At 39.2% G+C, this 17753-nt stretch overlaps 1 protein-coding gene and 1 pseudogene across 1 annotated transcript; both read left to right on the top strand.

Annotated features, from left to right (window-relative positions):
* The first annotated feature begins 7125 nt into the window (after nucleotides 1–7125).
* On the top strand, nucleotides 7126–16426 carry LOC132709834 (vomeronasal type-2 receptor 26-like). Its single transcript, XM_060684831.2, has 4 exons — nucleotides 7126–7914; nucleotides 9935–10162; nucleotides 10546–10672; nucleotides 15528–16426. The coding sequence occupies exons 1-4, from the start codon at nucleotides 7126–7128 to the stop codon at nucleotides 16424–16426; spliced, it is 2043 nt and encodes a 680-aa protein (XP_060540814.2).
* LOC148113644 (uncharacterized) lies at nucleotides 12068–13609 on the top strand (annotated as a pseudogene).
* Nucleotides 16427–17753: the final 1327 nt, after the last annotated feature.

A 17753-nucleotide genomic window follows, 5' to 3' on the forward strand; every position in this document is an offset into this window, starting at 1 on the left:
CCATATCAAATAATATTGTTTATCTTCCTGTTCTCTTATTTCAAATGTCAATCTACTCATTTCAGCACAATCCAATATTTTCTTAATAATTTCTTCATCAGTAATTATCTTCTCTCCTTTCCAGTTTTTGGCAAATACAATTCTGGCCGCTGTTAAAATATTCACAATTAAATATTGTAATTCTTTATTAAATGTCTCTGGTAAAATCCCTAATAAAAATATCTCTGGTTTAAAGTCAATATGTCTCTTTGTCATTTTTTCTAACCACGTATGTATCTTAATCCAAAATCTCCTTGCTTCCACGCATATCCACCACATATGGTAATAAGATCCTGGAGTTTGATGACACTTCTCGTTGGGGGTAAATGCCACCTGTAAAACATCTTATACAAATTCTCTTTATATGATGTCGAGATTGTCATTTTATAGTTATGTGACCACAATTTTTGCCATTTCTCTAAATCAATACTATAACCAAAATTTTTCCCCCATGCTATCATTGATTCTTTAACTTGTTCTTCTTCCAATTTTACTTCAAGTAAATATCCATATAGCTTTTTAATTACATGGTCATCAGAACCCATTAATATCTTGTCTAAACCAGTCAAAACACTATAAATACCTTCTTGTTAAAAGTCTTCTCGATATCTGGAAAGTATTTGCATGTATGAGAACCAATCCATCTTAATTCCCTGGTCTTCTAAATCTTGTTTTAATTTAAATTCACCCTTTTTATCCAATAATTCACTATATCTAACAATTTGTTCCCCTCTAAATACCACTGGATAAGAAAAAGCTTCAATTGTAGATACGCAGACTGGAATCTTCAAATAATGGTATTTTTTTAATCCTCTCCCATGTCAAAAACAGAGCTTCACGTATCTGATGTCTTCTAAAATACCCCTGAATTTTAGTTCCTTTATACCATAAGAAAGCGTGCCATCCCATCAACAAAACATGTCCCTCCAAATTTAATAATCTAGTGTTTTTCCATGTTACCGCTTGATAATATAATTCAAAATTCGGTAAACCAAAACCACCCCTCGTCTTAGCATCTTGTAACAGTTTGAGTTTTATCCTTGCCTTCTTTCCCTATTTAAATCTGCAAAGAATTCCTTACCCAGCTTTATAGGAATTGTCTGAAAAAGGTATAAGATTTTAGGTAAGATATTTATCTTAATAGTTGCAATTCTACCAATCAAAGATAACTGCAAATTTCCCCATTTCACCAAATCTTGTCCTATCTGTTGCTTAAGCTTATTATAATTATTTTCTTTAAGAGAACTACATCTTGTTGTTAGTTGAATCCCCAAGTCCTTTACCTTATTTGTGACCTGCATCTTTGAAATCTCCCTCAGTTCTTCTTTTTGTTTTTTTAAACATATTTTTAGTCATTATCTTCATCTTTTCTTTATTAATTTTCAAACCAGCAACCTCCCCAAATTCACCTATTTTTTCTGTCAATTTATTTATTGATGTTAATTATTCTTCAATAATAAAGACCAGGTCATCAGCAAAAGCTTGTAATTTATATTCTTCCTTTCTAATTTTCATTCCTTTTATTTCTTTTTCTTCTCTGGCATTTCTATTCAACACTTCCAAAGTCAAGATAAATAGCAATGGGGATAGAGGACATCCTTGTCGAGTACCTTTTTCTATTTCAATAGCATCAGTCAATTCTCCATTAATCATTACCTTTGCCGTCTGTTTCGAATATATAGCTTCAATTGCCTGAATAAATTTCTTTCCGAAGCCCATCTCTTCCATTTGTAGCATCATAAATCGCCAATTCACATTATCAAATGCTTTTTGTGCGTCTAGGAATATCAAAGCCATTTGTTTTTCAGGGTGTGCTTCATAATATTCTAAGGTATTCAAAATTATTCTTATATTGTCTCTAATTTGTCTTTTTGGAAGAAATCCATTTTGATCTGAGTGTATAAAGTTATTCAAGTATCTCTTAAGTCTTTCTGCTAGTATTGAAGCAAAAATGTTATAGTCTGAGTTTAGTAGGGATATAGGCCTATAGTTTTTAATTTGCTGTGGGTCTGTGTCTTCTTTGTGAATCAGTGTGATATAAGCCTCAGTCCATGATTGGGGTATTGTTTTATTTATCATTACTTCATTCATAACATCTAAAAGTGGAAGGCATAAAGATTCTTGTAATGTCTTATAGTATTCAACAGGCAAGCCATCTGGTCCTGGTGTCTTTCCATTATTTTGTTTCTTAAGTGCTTCTGTTAATTCCATCATTGTTATACACTCATCTAGCATTTCTTCAATGTCCTTGGGGATCAAAGGTAATTTTGCATTCTGTAGATATTTTTTAACTTTCCCCTCTCCAACCAACTCTCTTTTATAAAGTTGCCTATAATATTCTTGTATTATTTTTCCCATCTCTTTATTTCCAGATTTACTTTGTCCTTGATCATCAATTAGTTGCATTATTATTATTATTATTTTGATTTCCTTTCTTTTTTCAATTCATATGCTAGCCATCTTCCTGGTTTATTCGCATTTTCAAAATAATTCTGTTTAGCACTTCTTATTTTTTGGGCTAGCTCTTCCTTCTCCAGTAAGTCCATTTTATGTTTCAACATGTCCATTTTCATTTTTACATCTTTCTTATGTGGATCTTTCTGGAGTTCCTTTTCAAATCTCTTATATTCATCCTTTAATATTATAAAAGTTTGTCTTTTTTTCACATTCCTTTTCTTTGTATAATCTATTATTATGCCTCTAGTGTAAGCCTTCATTGTATCCCAACAGTTTTGTATCGATGTATCTTCCTTTTTATTCTCCTTAAAAAAAAACTCCAGCTCTCTTTGCATTTTCTGTACAAATTCTTTTTCTTTTAAGATTGTATTATTCAAAGTCCATCTAGCTTTCCTTTTTTGGCCTTTCCAGGTTACTATCACTGGATTATGATCAGCCCATAGATTAGTGTCTATTTCCACCTGCTCAATTTTCGAAATCAAGTCCATTGTTGTCCATATCATATCTAACCTTGACCAAGATGAATGCCTGTTTGAGTAAAAAGTGTATTGTCTATTCTCCCCATTTCTGACTCTCCATATATCTTTCAGATTTGTTTCCTCTATCATTTTAAAAAAAGAATTCAGCAGTGTTTTTCTATTATATCTTTCTATTTTTATTGTTTTATAATCCAGTTTTTCATCTACTATTCCATTAAAATCTCCCATCATACATATATTATCATAGTCCATTTCAATTATTTTCGTATGTAAATTTTGATAGAAATCACTCTGGTTATTATTTGGCGCATATATTACAACTAAGAGAATCTTCATATTATTATCAATTATCTACACCATCAAAACTCTGCCCTCTGAATCTGCATATATTTGTTCTGCTTTTATTTAATTTTTAATTTATAGAACAACATCTTTCTTTTATGATGTGTTTATATTAAGGGCTGGAAAGCATTTACGCTTCTCAGTTTAATTGAATATATATATATATGTGTGTGTGTGTATGTGTGTGTGTGTGTGTAGTTAATATTTTGGGTTTCTTCCCGTGTAATTGTGGATATATCCCTAAAAGGGTAGAAGCGACGTTTCGACAGAATCCTATCTGCCATCATCAGACTTATATCAGCAGTCTTTTGCAGTAACTGCCGTTGCTATTTCAAATCTGGTGCTGGTATTCTGGGATGGCTCCACCTTTTCATTCTGATTGGTTGGGAGTCCCAGTATGTGTTTATTGGCTTGGCTTCGGGTGTATGGTTGGTTTTTCTCCACTAGGTGGCAGGGCTTCATCTTTGTGGCTGGTTTGAATATGATTTGGTTGGGATTTGTTTTTTGATTAATGTTTGGTCTATGTTTTATATTTGGTGTTAAGATTTGTCTATCTATGAGAGCAGGTTTCCAAATAGTAGGCAGACGTGAAGTGTCATCCCGTTTATTCATGCAATATGGTCTTTATTCTATTTCAATTGCTTCTCTGATTATCCTGCCATTGAGATGTTCTATTTTTGCAACTGTTTTTGTGTTATTAAAATTAATATTGTGTCCTGTTGTATTTATGTGTTGAACTAATGATGATGTGTGTTCTTGTTTTTGTATTGAGTTTTTGTGTTCCTCGATGCGCACACTCATTCTTCTGTTGGTCTGTCCAATGTATGTTGATGGGCAGGAAGCACACGGGATTTCGTATATGCCTTGATCTAGATCCCACTGCTAGGTGGGAGACCTAAATAGATCCATTTCTAGCTCATTTGCTTTCATCAGTAGGCCACACCCATATCTTATGTATCCTCCCTGTAAAGGTACAATATCAATTTTCTTACTTCTTCGTAGGGTTTATGTGTGTTTTTCTTCTAGCCAGGTTTTCCCTACGTAACCAAGGTTTTTTTGTAGCTCCAGCTCAGTAGAATCACATCCACTCGATTCTGAGCTTTTTTCTTTTCTAACAGCTAGCAAGCTCTTACTGCTAGGTGGGAGACCTAAATAGATCCATTTCTAGATCAGGTGTATAAATAAAAATTGCAAAGTTGCAAATCTTTCTTTTTTTAAAAAAAAAAAGTTTTTATTGATAAAAAGTATACAAACAAACATAAATACATTAAGACAACCTACAAAACAAACAAACATCGATTCAGTTTTATGACTGACTCTTAAAAATATCACATCGGTGCATTATTTTTCTATTCCTCTTATCTTTCTCTATTCATATCTATATCTATATTTACATATTTATATATAGAACAGTATAATCCACAAGGTTGCAAATCTTTCAAACGTAATTATATATGTTACAAATAACTGAAATCAATCTATTATCCAAGGAGGCCAAAACCATCAAAAGTTCTCAGCTGAAGGGAATAGGAATTGAAAAACAACCTATATAATTACTTTTTGAGCCACATGAGGGCACAAAGGGATTGCTTTGTAGATTTATTTCCACAAATTCTCTTCCTCCTGTTTTATCTGCCAGAACTTCTCTTTGACTGATAGACTCGGACATTTTCTCCATAATAATAGAGTGGAGATGTTGTTTCTTCTGATGTTCTTGGTGCACAGAGTAGCTACTCTAAGATGTCCTGCAAGCGAAGCTTTCCCTGTTCCACATGAGTGGTTCCAGCCTGGTGACCTCATCATTGGTGGGATGGTGTCTCAAATATTTTACAACTTTGATGAAATTGAATTTAAGGACCATCCTTCTCTAAATCCTTATCCCTTACCAGTGTAATATTTTTTTTTCCTTCAGTGTTTCCCCAATTTTAGCCAGCTCTCCAAAAATTTATTATATGATTAAAAGCTGTATGAGCATAATGCAGATGTTGTATCTATTTTAAAGTAATTTCTTTGTCTTTTGAGTGTATCTGGTTGTGGGAGAAGAAATATTATCTTTAAGTTAATGTCTTTCTTGTGTAAATACTTTAAAGTCTAACAGTCTTTTTCACTCATATATTAAATGTTTGCCAAAATAAGTTTTTTTAAAGAATATTCAGTGAATGGAATGTAATTTTTTTAAAAAAGAAAAAAAAGATCTGCATTATGACTCCTCACAAAACATGCAAGCAGTAAATGAATGATATTTGTTGAATCTGTTCATATTCTGTTTTATGCGAAGCTGAAAGAAAATAAAAGTAGTCGCTTGGAAAATAGCTTATTATTCTCTTGGCTATAATGCTTATTTATTGTAAGGCATGGAAATACATGGAAACACTCTATAGATTACTCCAGTATTTTATGATTTGCAATTCTCATTGTCCTACTTCCATCAAATACAAAAACGCATATTATTCATTTGGAAATGATGCCAAATTATAACAATGTTTAAATGTATTAATCAATAGGATTTTTTAAAACTTATTGGCAGTGTAGTCACCAAATTCTATCAACACGCCCTCGCCTTGGCCTTTGCTGTGAAGGAGATCAATGAAGACTCCCAGATCTTACCTAATGTCACTTTTGGGTTCCACATCTATGACAGTTACTACAATCCAAGGATGACTTATCGCACCACTCTGGACCTGCTTTTCAAATCTAAGGGATTTTTTCCTAACTACAAATGCAATAACCAGAAGAATCTCATGGCCATTATTGGAGGATTAGATGCTTCTACTTCTTCCTTTATGGCAGAAAGTATAAATCTCTTCAAGATTCCGCAGGTAATTTGGGGAGAGCAGGAAGAGATAAATTGGTCTTCTTTTGTAATGAACATTAGAGATCATTCCGTTTCTGGATTTTCCCCTTCATTGTCAAGGACCTTGGAGTACTCATCTCTAATGATCTAAGTGCCAGAGCTCACTGTAACAGCATTGCCAAAAAGGCATTAAGAGTAGTTAACCTAATCTTGCGAAGCTTCTTCTCTGGTAATATTGTACTGCAAACTAGGGCATACAATACCTTTGCTAGACCAATTCTTGAATACAGAATCTGCTGGAACCCGCACTGCGTATTAGACATTAATACAATTGAACGAGTCCAGAGATATTTCACGAGAAGAGTCCTCCACTCCTCTGCTCACAACAGAATACCTTATGCTACCAGGCTTGAAATTTTGGGCTTAGACAACTTAGAACTATGCTGCCTTCGGTCTGACCTAACTGTAGTACACAAAATTATCTGCTACAAAATCTTACATGTCAATGATTACTTCAGCTTCAACCACAACAATACATGAGCACACAATAGATACAAACTTAAGGTAAAATGCTCCAAACTCTATTGCAGAAAATAGGACTTCAGCAACAGAGTAGTCAATGCCTGGAATGCACTACCTGACTCTATGGTTACATCCCAAAACCCCCAAAATTTTAACCTTTGACTGTCTACTGTTGACCTCACCCCATTCCTAAGAGGTGTGTAAAGGGTATGCATAAGCTCACCAACATGCCTACTGTCCCTGTCCTAATGTCCCCTTGTATTTGTATCCATTTCATCTATTCATAATCATGTTTATACTTATATCTGTTATCTAATAGGTGCTTGACAAATAAAATATAATAATAATAATAATAATAATAATAATAATAATAATAATAATAATACTTCTCCTAAATAATGACTCTCTCTCTCTTTGTTTTTTGTTCAGCTGACCTATGGCTCCTTTGCCCAAGAAGAGCTCCAGGCTACTAAGTTATCTTCACTTTATTGCATGGTCCCAAAAGAGGAACATCAATACAATGGAATTATACAGCTTCTCCACTATTTTGGATGGACGTGGATTGGAGTCTTCACTTTTGATAAGAAGAAGGGAGAACATTTCTTGCAGAAACTGAATTCATTGCTTTCCCAAAATGGGATCTGTTTAGCCTTCACACAAAAGATTCCACAGCAAGCCCTATTTCAGAACCTATCAGAATATACTGATCTAATCATAACTATTGTTAATAGACTGATAGATCAGAAAGCCAATGTTTTCCTTGTCTATGGCGAACCATTCACGATTCTGTGGCTCAGAAATATTGTGTTTTTATGTGAATATGAAAACAAAGAGAGTGTGTCATTTAGGAAGGTTTGGATCCTGATGTTCCCAATTGATTTCGCACTGACAGGACTTCAAAGGAGTTGGGATCTCCAGTTGTACCATGGGGCTCTTTCCTTTACTGTTCATTCAAGAGACGTTCAAGGCTTCAAAGAATTTCTTCAAGTCATCAAACCTTCAACCCACGAAGATGGATTTCTTCAAGAAGTTTGGGAGCAAATATTCGACTGTTCCCTTTCAAATGAAAAATTACCCTCAATGGCTGATGAAACTTGCAGTGGAGAAGAGAATTTGGAGAATCTGCCTGCGCCTCTGTTTGAGTTGCAGATGACTGGCCAAAGCTACAGTATCTACAATGCTCTTTATGCAGTGGCACATTCATTGCATGAGGCAGTGAGATCAAAAGCCCCACACAGAGAAAGTCAAAGGTTTGAATTTCAAACTCTGAAGCCTTGGCAGGTGATGCTTACATGATATACTTACATTGTACATCTTACTCAAATTTAGTTTAACTCTTAATTTCAGTTATTGTTTAAACAAAAATCTATATTTTGAAAGACGTTCTCCATAACAGTACTATTAATGTCTTATTTATGTATCGGAAAATATTAATCTAGATAATCTTAGATCAGATCTGGATAAGCAACCTGGAATTAAGGAGAAACTTCCTAACAGCAAGGATAATTAACCAGTGGAACAGCTTGCCACTAGAAATCGTGGGCGTTCCATCACTGGAGGTTTCTAAGAAGGGACTGGATGGTCACTGGTATAGGATCTCCTGGTTGAGCTGGTGGGCAGTTTGGCAGTTCGAATCCCAGAGGGTTGGACTAGAAGACCTCCAAGGTCCCTTCCACCTCCATTCTGATGAAAGATTAGATTAGATAGATAGAAGTTAGATAGATAGATAGATAGATAGATAGATAGATAGATAGATAGATAGATAGATAAGGATATCTGAAGAACAAGATTATGGACGGTGTAGGTTTGTTTCATTGTTTAAATAGTGACTCCAAATCATATTCAAAATAGATTGTTTTCATTTTGCTGTCGTCGAAGAAACACTGTGATTAATTTAAGAGGTCATTCTGTGTTACAGAATAAAAGGAGATAAAAATAAAACATCATCATCTTCATTTAATGACCCTATAATCCCTGGCGGGGTAGAGATGAAAATAAAACATGCCTTTTGCAAATTTCAGTCTAGCCAATGGTGGTTTTACATCATCCTTGATTCCATAAATAACCATTTTATTTGTATGTAGACTTTTCCTCTCTTTTAGATTTTTTCAGCCTGGTTCCAAGAAGAATTCAATGGGGACATCTTTGAAAGCAATTTTTTTATCTTTCTTTCTTTCTTTCTTTCTTTCTTTCTTTCTTTCTTTCTTTCTTTCTTTCCTTCCTTCTTTCTTTCTTTCTTTCTTTCTTATTGTTAATGTGAATATTTCATTCTTCTTAACTGTTTTTTGCAATTTAGTTAAGTCAGGGCTTTTAGGCTGAGGACTTAGAATTTATGAAGACTTCTGCTACTATACCTTTATTATTTCCATGAAGGGGTGTTGGTTTTGAGACAGGATAAACTACCAAGAGAATTGTTGAGTTTGTGCTTTAAAGTACTCTTAATCATTAATTAATAAAACAAAAAAAAAAGTCACATATCACAATTATGGATATTTCTTTGTGAGTCAACAGTTTTTCTTCCATATTTCAAGCCAGTAGCCAGTTTTGTTTTTTCGCCAAAGATTTTTTTTTTTAAATTGAAGCTTCCTTATGGGTAATTATGGGTAATCTGCTTTTCCTGGTTTTGGGGTTATTAGTTTTACGTATAGTTCAAGATTAGATCAGATCAGATCATATTAGATTGAGATAGGTAGATAGATGGATGGATGGATGGATGGATGGATGGATGGATGGATGGATAGATAGATAGATAGATAGATAGATAGATAGATAGATAGACAGATAGATAGATAGAAGATAGATGGATGGATGGTGGATGGATGGATGGATGGTTGAACGGATGGATGGACAGGCACATAGACAAGTGAGGGGGGAAAATACTTTTGCTCCATATAAGTCTACCAAGAACCTCTTGGGTCTCAGATACTAAAAGCTGGTTAAAGGAAATTTATTATATCCTAGGATTTCAAATCCCTTTGTACCAATGAAGAAGGATATGTAGAGTATACGATCATTGATTTGATTCATTGTTTAAATAGTCAATATAAATCTGAATCATATTAGAAATAGATTGTTTCCATTTTGTTTTTATTGATTGACAATTTTTCCTATCTTTCCTTAAAATCATTAATAGAGAAGATCTGTACAGTTCCATGCAATATAGACTATCAATAATCTCAATGTAGTTATTTGAGCATTACTGTAGGAAAGGGAAGAATGAGTGAATGAAACTTGAATATGATGGTCTCTTCTCTATTACATTGTTATATGCTCCCTCTCTCTTTCATTCTATTTCAAGCAGCTCCATCCATTTCTTCAAGGCATTTCTTTCAACAATTCAGCTGGGGAGAGAGTGTTCCTAAATGAGAAAGGGGAAGCAACAGGTGGATTCGACATCACCAACTTGATCACTTTTCCAAACAGGTCCTTTCAGAGAGTTAGAGTTGGAAAAGTAGATCCCAGTGCTCCAAAAGGGAAAGAATTATTCATTGATGAAGATATGATTGTGTGGCACCCAGCTTTTAATCAGGTATGGACACATTTAATGGATTGTATTATAGTCCATTATGATACCAGGAAAATGCCTTCATTTGTAAAGCCATATTGAATATCATCTCTGTATAAATATATATAATTTATAAACCTATTTTTTGTTTTTGAAAGAAGAAAGGCATATTCTGAAAAAAAAAAAAAACCTCTCCATTTACAAAACTGACATTACAAAGACAAAACATTTCAAATTTCGATTGCAATTATCAATTGAAAAGATGTTGAATCTCTTTAAATTGTATATCAATTTGATAAAATTCACTAACACATTAAGAAGTCAAATGTTGCTTCCTGCCATATTGGAGAAGAATTAGAAACTCTTTTAAAAACCTCCTTTGCAAAAGCTTTCGTGTTTATGACCAGGTACTTCCAATTTCTCTGTGTAATGACCATTGCTCCCCCGGATACTGGAAGAAAGGAATGGAAGGAAAACAATTCTGTTGCTATGACTGTGTTCCATGTCCAGAAGGGAAGATTTCAAATCAAAAGGGTAAGTTAGACGTTCCATCAAGTTTCATTAGATAGATTTAAGCAAATTGTAATGCACTACATTGGGATGCATATAAAGAATAGTTTTCACAAATTCTTCAGGCTGGAAATATATTTCTGCACTGTGGATTACAGTCCGTCGTTCAGGAGTCAAAGTTTGCCTATAAGATTCTAAGAGGTAGTCTTTCCAAATGGAGGCCCAAAATATATATCCATTCAGCCATAGATTGTCTATCATCACGTGATCTCTTATCTATTTATTTACTTTCCACATTTTCAACCTCATTTGCTGTTCTTTTCCCTAAGATTGTTAGCAAATTGATAGGCGAGACTGAGCTGTGATGGTGCAGTGGTTAGAATGTAACATTGCAGGCTAATTCTGCCGAACCTGCCAGAGTAATGCGGCACAAGGGATTCGAACTGCTGAACTGCTGACATTTCTGATCAACAAGCTCATCTCTTAGCCACTGAGCCACTGCATCCCCTAAAAGTATGATTGAAGGACCATTAATGTCCACTCTTCAAAGACTCTATTTCAAATTGAAATAAAGAATGACAGATTTTTTTGTTTGTTTTTTTACAAATGATAGTATAAAATTGCAACCAAACCCTTTGAGACGCTGAGGTCCATTTTAACCATGAGAGAACTAAGGCATTTTGCCTCTTGATCTGCCATTTTCTAGATCTTATCTTCCACTAAAACCTGAAAGCAAGAGAAAAGAGCTTCAGCAAATAAATTAAGATTTGTGAATGGATTAGATATTCCAACCTCAAAGGGATATAGGGTGGGTGTTTTTAGAACCAATTAATACTTTCTATATAGAACACAGAAGCACACAAAAGGTTGGGCCATAGTTCAGGCTAATATCTTGTTTTGATGGTAAATGTAGGTGAATTATTTTGTTCCTTCGACCCAACCTTTTATTTTCTAATAAAAAGACTAATTTTTCATTAGCTTGCTCACATTTTAGAGTTTAAAATTTAGAAGAAGTTAAAAAGATTATATTGATTGTACTTCAGAGTTAAGGGACAGGGTGGCTCAGTGGCTAAGATGCTGAGCTTGTTGATCAAAATGTCAGCAGTTCAGTGGTTCAAATCCCTAGTGCCGTATCACAGGGTGAGCTCCCGTTACTTCTGCCAACCTACCAGTTCGAAAGTATGTAAAAAATGCAAGTAGAAAAATAAGGACCACCTTTGGTGGGAAGGTAGTTCCTATATTGGGGAGGGTGTTGCCATTGACATCATGGGTGGGAGGGGCACATATGGCAGGAGCAGGGGGGCATATCGTGTTAGGGGAGGACGCACTCGCTACCTGCGAGCATTTGCGTGCTCTGGCCCTTAATGCTCGTCTCACACCCCGGGTTGTTCAGATCCTCAGGCCCTGGGCCTTCGGTTGATGTTGTGCAATGCCAGGTCTGTGGTAAATAAAGCCCCCCTCATTTGTGATCTGGTTCAGGAGGGGTGTGTGGACCTGGTAGGGATTACGGAGACCTGGTTGGGCCAGGAAGGGGGGGTCCCCCTCGTTGAGATGTGCCCTCCGGGTTTCTATACATTCCATCAGCCGAGGTCCCAGGGGAGGGGTGGGGGGGTGGCGGTTCTAGTAAAGGAAAGTCTCATCCCAAGGGAGGCCACTGTACCTCAGATAGCCGGATGTGAGTCCCTCCTTGTGAAGTGGGGACAAGGGAGGCAGATGGGCTTGCTGATTACGTACCTGGTTCCCTGCCACGTGTCGGCGGCCCTGCCCAAGCTCCTCAACATGATTGCCGAGGTGGTGGTGGAGACCCCCAGGCTTATGGTCATTGGGGACTTTAACCTGCCGTCTGTCGGTGAAGCGTCTGAGGCGGCTCAGGAGTTCATGGCTTCCATGACGGCCATGGACCTGACCCAATTAATTTGTGGACCCACACACATGGGAGGACACACTCTAGATCTGATTTTTGTTTCTGGGCAGTGGATGAATGATCTTGAGATAGGGGAGATAGTGATTGAGCCCTTGTCATGGTCGGATCATTCCCTTCTTAGGCTTGACTTTCTAACCACCACACCCCGCCGCAGGGAGGCGGAACAGACCAGATGGTTCTGCCCCAGGCACCCCATGGATCCTGATAGGTTCCAGATGGAGCTTGGGCCATTTCCTAAGGCTCTGACTCATGGCTCGGCTGAGGAGCTTGTGGCCGCCTGGGATAGGGCGGCCGCTGACGCTTTGGACCAAGTCGTGCCTGTGCAGCCTCTGACCTGTCGCCGAGTCTACCTGGCTCCTTGGTTTTCTGAGGAGCTGAGGGAGATGAAGCGCCAGAAAAGACGCCTAGAGAGCAGTTGGAGATCTAGTCGCTCCGAAACCGACCGAACACTGGTAAGATCTCATATTAAGACTTACCTAGTGGCGATAAAAGCAGCAAAATGTAACTATTTTTCCGCTCTTATCGCATCAGCAGATAATCACCTGGCTGCCCTGTTTAGGGTGACCCATTCCCTCCTCCATCTGGGAGCGCGGGAGGATCCCTTGCAGGGTCGTGCCGAGGATTTTGTCCAGTATCTGCACAATAAAATCACTCAGATTCGGGAAGGCTTGGTCTCTGACTGGGTAGATACAGGTGGGATGATGGGTGCCGGTCTTGAGACTGCCATTTGGGAGGAGTTCGACCCTGTTGCTCCCGAGGACATGGACAGGATACTGGGGTGGCTGAACGTGACCACATGTTTATTGGACCCGTGTCCCTCCTGGTTGGTGCTGGCCTCCCAGGAGGTTACGCGAGGCTGGCTCCAGGGGATTATCAACGCTTCCTTGAGTGAGGGTGTCTTGCCATCTGCCTTGAAAGAGGCAGTGGTGAGTCCCCACCTCAAGTAGCCTGCTCTGGATCCGGCTGTTTTGGCTAACTATCATCCGGTCTCCAACCTTCCCTTCTTGGCGAAGGTTGTTGAGAGTGTGGTGGCGTGACAGCTTCCTGGGTACCTGGATGAACCTGTCTATCTGGATCCGCTCCAGTCTGGCTTCAGGCCTGGGCACAGCACAGAAACGGCACTGGTCGCGTTGGTGGATGATCTCTGGAAGGCTCGGAATAGGGGTTGTTCCTCTGTCCTGGTCCTGTTAGATCTCAGCGGCTTTTGATACCATCGACCATGGTATCCTGCTGCACCGGTTGGAGGGGTTGGGAGTGGGGGGCACCGTTCTGCGGTGGTTCACCTCCTATCTCTCCGACCGGTCGCAGTCGGTGTTGGCAGGAGGGCAGAGGTCGACCCCGAGGCGCCTTGTTTGTGGGGTGCCTCAGGGGTCGGTCCTCTTGCCCCTTCTGTTCAACATTTATGTGAAGCCACTGGGTGAGATCATCTGTGGCTTTGGGGTGGAGTTCCATCAGTATGCTGATGATATGCAGCTGTACATCTCCACCCCAGGCCATCCCAACGATGCCCTTAAAGTGATGTCCCAGTGCCTGGAGGCCGTGCAGATCTGGATGGGGAGTAACAGGCTCCGACTCAACCCTTCCAAGACCGAGTGGCTGTGGCTTCCGGCGTCCCGATATAGCCAGCTGGCGCCATCGCTGGCTATTGGGGGTGAGTTATTGGCCTCCATGGATAGGGCTCGCAACTTGGGCATCCTCCTGGATGCACGGCTGTCTTTAGAAGAGCATATGACGGCCGTGGCAAGGGGGGCTTTTTATCAGGTTCGCCTGATTCGCCAGTTGCGTCCCTTTCTAGATCGGGATTCCTTATGCACAGTCACTCAGGCACTCGTCACTTCTCGCCTGGACTATTGCAATGCTCTCTACATAGGGCTCCCCTTGAGGAGTACCTGGAGGCTCCAACTGGTGCAGAATGTGGCCGCGCGGGGGATTATGGGAGCAAGGGGTCGCTCCCATGTGACACCTCTCCTGCGTGAGCTGCATTGGCTTACAGTGGTCTTCCGGGTGCGCTTCAAGGTATTGGTCACCACCTTTAAAGCGCTCCATGGCAAAGGACCTGGGTATTTGCGGGACCGCCTTCTGCCGCCGATAGCCTCCCACCGGCCAGTACGCTCCCACAGAGAGGGACTCCTCAGGGTGCCGTCAGCCAGGCAATGTCGGCTGGCGACCTCCAGGGGGAGGGCCTTCTCTGTGGCAGCTCCCACCCTCTGGAACGATTTGCCCCTGGAGATAAGAAGGATATCGGATCTCCGGGTTTTTCGCCCTGCCCTGAAAACTTTTCTTTTCCATCAAGCAGTGCTGGCGTGAACCCCCCCCTTTTTTTTTTTTAGTTTTTTAGTTTTTTAGCTTTTAATCTGTTAATGGGTTTTAATTCGAATTGTTTTAAATTTGGGCCAAAGTATATAATTCTTTTAATAATTTTAAATTTTGTATTGTTATGTGTTTTAGTTCTGGCTGTGCACCGCCCTGAGTCCACTAGGAGAAGGGCGGTATACAAATTGAGTAAAATAAATAAATAAATAAATAAATAAATAAATAAATAAATAAATAAATAAATAAGGTAACAGTGTTCCGTGTGCCTTTTCCATTGAGTCATGCTGGTCACATGACTCAATGTAGAACGACTAGCACATATGTACAAGGGGAACCTACCCTTTACCTTTTTACTTCAGAGTTAGTATCTCTGCTCCTCTTACTATCATTACAGTTTTCTTATCTATGCTTTGGAAAAATTAATAAAGCAATAATGGTCCTTAATGATTTCAATGGATAATTGCCTTTCCCACTTTACTTGTGAATTCTAAAGCATACAGCAGAGGAAGAACTGCATTTTCATTGACAAATGATCCCACTAGTGCTTAATGGAAACAAGTCAAGATGAATCACAACAGACATCCACTATGATTTTCAAAAACATGGATAGCATAGATGACAAATTCTTCACTTTTCTTCCAGATATGGATGACTGTTTTGAATGTTCACAAGATCATTATCCAAATAAAGAAAAGAAAGGATGCATCCTGAAACTGCTGGTCTTTCTAACTTTTGAAGATACCTTAGGAATTGGTTTGGCCTCAACTGCTCTTTGTTTCTTCCTCTTGACATCTTGGGTACTTGGAACTTTTATTAAGCACAGGGAGACTCCCATTGTCAAAGCCAACAACCGGTCCCTCACCTACACCCTCCTTGTCTCTCTTCTGCTCTGTTTTCTTTCCTCTTTAGTCTTCCTCAGCCAACCTGACAAGGTGACCTGCCTTCTCCGACAACCAACTTTTGGCATCACCTTCTCAGTGGCCATTTCTAGCGTCCTGGCCAAAACCATCACTGTGGTTGTAGCTTTCATGGCCACTAAACCAGGATCTCAGATGAGGAAATGGGTGGGGAAAAGATTGGCCTTTTCTATTGTCCTTTCATGCTCTCTATTACAAGTATGTATTTCTATAATTTGGTTGTCAACATCTCCCCCATTCCCTGAGTTGAACATGCACTCAGAGATCCAAGAAATGATTTTACAGTGCAATGAGGGATCAGCTTCATTCTTCTACTGTGTCATGGGCTACATGGGTATCTTGGCCATCGCCAGCTTTATTGTGGCTTTTCTTGCCCGTAAATTACCTGACAGCTTTAATGAAGCCAAGTTCATCACCTTCAGCATGTTGGCCTTTTGCAGTGTGTGGATCTCCTTCTTTCCAGCCTATTTGAGCACAAAAGGCAAAGCCATGGTAGCTGTGGAGGTCTTCTCCATCTTGGCCTCCAGCATTGCATTACTGGGATGCATATTCCTCCCAAAATGCTACATTATTGTTTTGCGTCCTGACCTCAACCATAGGGAGCAACTCATAAAGACAAAATAGGACCTCATATGATCTCTCTTGCTAAGAAAAAATGCTGACCAAAAAGATTAAAGGACCATTTGCTTTTTACAGGAACCATGTAGTTTGATTTTTGCCAAAGAAGGATTTATGGGGGACTATTATTATTATTATTATTATTATTATTATTATTATTATTATTATTATTATTATGGTTTGTCACATGGTTAGATGTTCAAACTGACTTTGGCAATTTGTTCCCCATATCAAATCCTTCCCAAGGACCTGGGAATGGTGGATGTGGATGTTTGGTGGTGTTTAAATGTATCATTGCATGTTGTAAGCTTTTCTGAATAAAATTGCCTTTTGCAATTGACTGCTGGTGTATTTGTCAATGCCGATGGTGTTTAAGTGAATCTTCACGTGCTCTGGGATTGCACCCAAAGCACATATTATTATTATTACTACTATTACCTTTGCTTTCTTTTCTCACAGACGTTCTATTTCTATTTGCATGTCTTTGTATTTTGCTGTCTTCTCCAGTTCCTTTTCTTCTATTCTGGTATCTCCTTTTGTTCTTTTTCACAACCCTGTAATCCCTTGCATCGGGGTGGAGTCAAGGCCACTTAATGGAGCTGACCATTTACTGGCCAGGTGCTATTCCTGATGCCTATGCAGAGCTCACAGCAGATATTTTCTGTTTGTTCCCAGAGAGAGAAGTATCTGTGTGTTCTGAACCAGTTCCCCAAAGACGACAAACTTTCTGTATTTAAATCAATGATTCCTTTATTAGGAGCACCAGAAGCCCCGGCAAAAAGTTTATCTATCAACGCAAGCTAACAAGTCTGTCCGGCAGGGAGATGAATAGTTGTCTGGCACATCTATTCATCTCCGCCCCCTGCCTTTTATTCCCAAAGCTAGGGTGGCACTTCACTAGCAGTGGTGGCTCCTCCGTCCCAAGGATCAGCCCACAGATTTCCACTGCTCTCCTCTCCTCTGCTTTCTGAGCATCCATGCTTCAGGCACTGGACTTAGCTGTTCCTCCTCTTCCTCATCAACCATCTCCAGACCTGGGGGCTGTTGACTCTCCATCTGAGGGCTGACGGATGGCCCAGGCTCCTCCTCTGTCTCTGTCTCTGCCAGCTCCATTCCCTCTTCCCCCTCAGAACTCCTAGGTTGCCTTGATGCTGGCCCTAACTCTCATGCCTCCCCCTCCTCTGATTTGGCTGCTGGAGGAGCCAGAAGCTGACATGCCACAACACTGCCGCTACCAATGATTGAACTCATAGCCTCCTGATGGTGACATGAGAGATCTACCTCCAGCCCACCCTGCCTATTGTTGGCTAATAAGACTAATTTGCTGGTAGTG

This window comes from Pantherophis guttatus, chromosome 4, assembly GCF_059756535.1.
Source record: "Pantherophis guttatus breed Tessera chromosome 4, ASM5975653v1, whole genome shotgun sequence".
Classification (NCBI taxonomy): Eukaryota; Metazoa; Chordata; class Lepidosauria; order Squamata; family Colubridae; genus Pantherophis; species Pantherophis guttatus.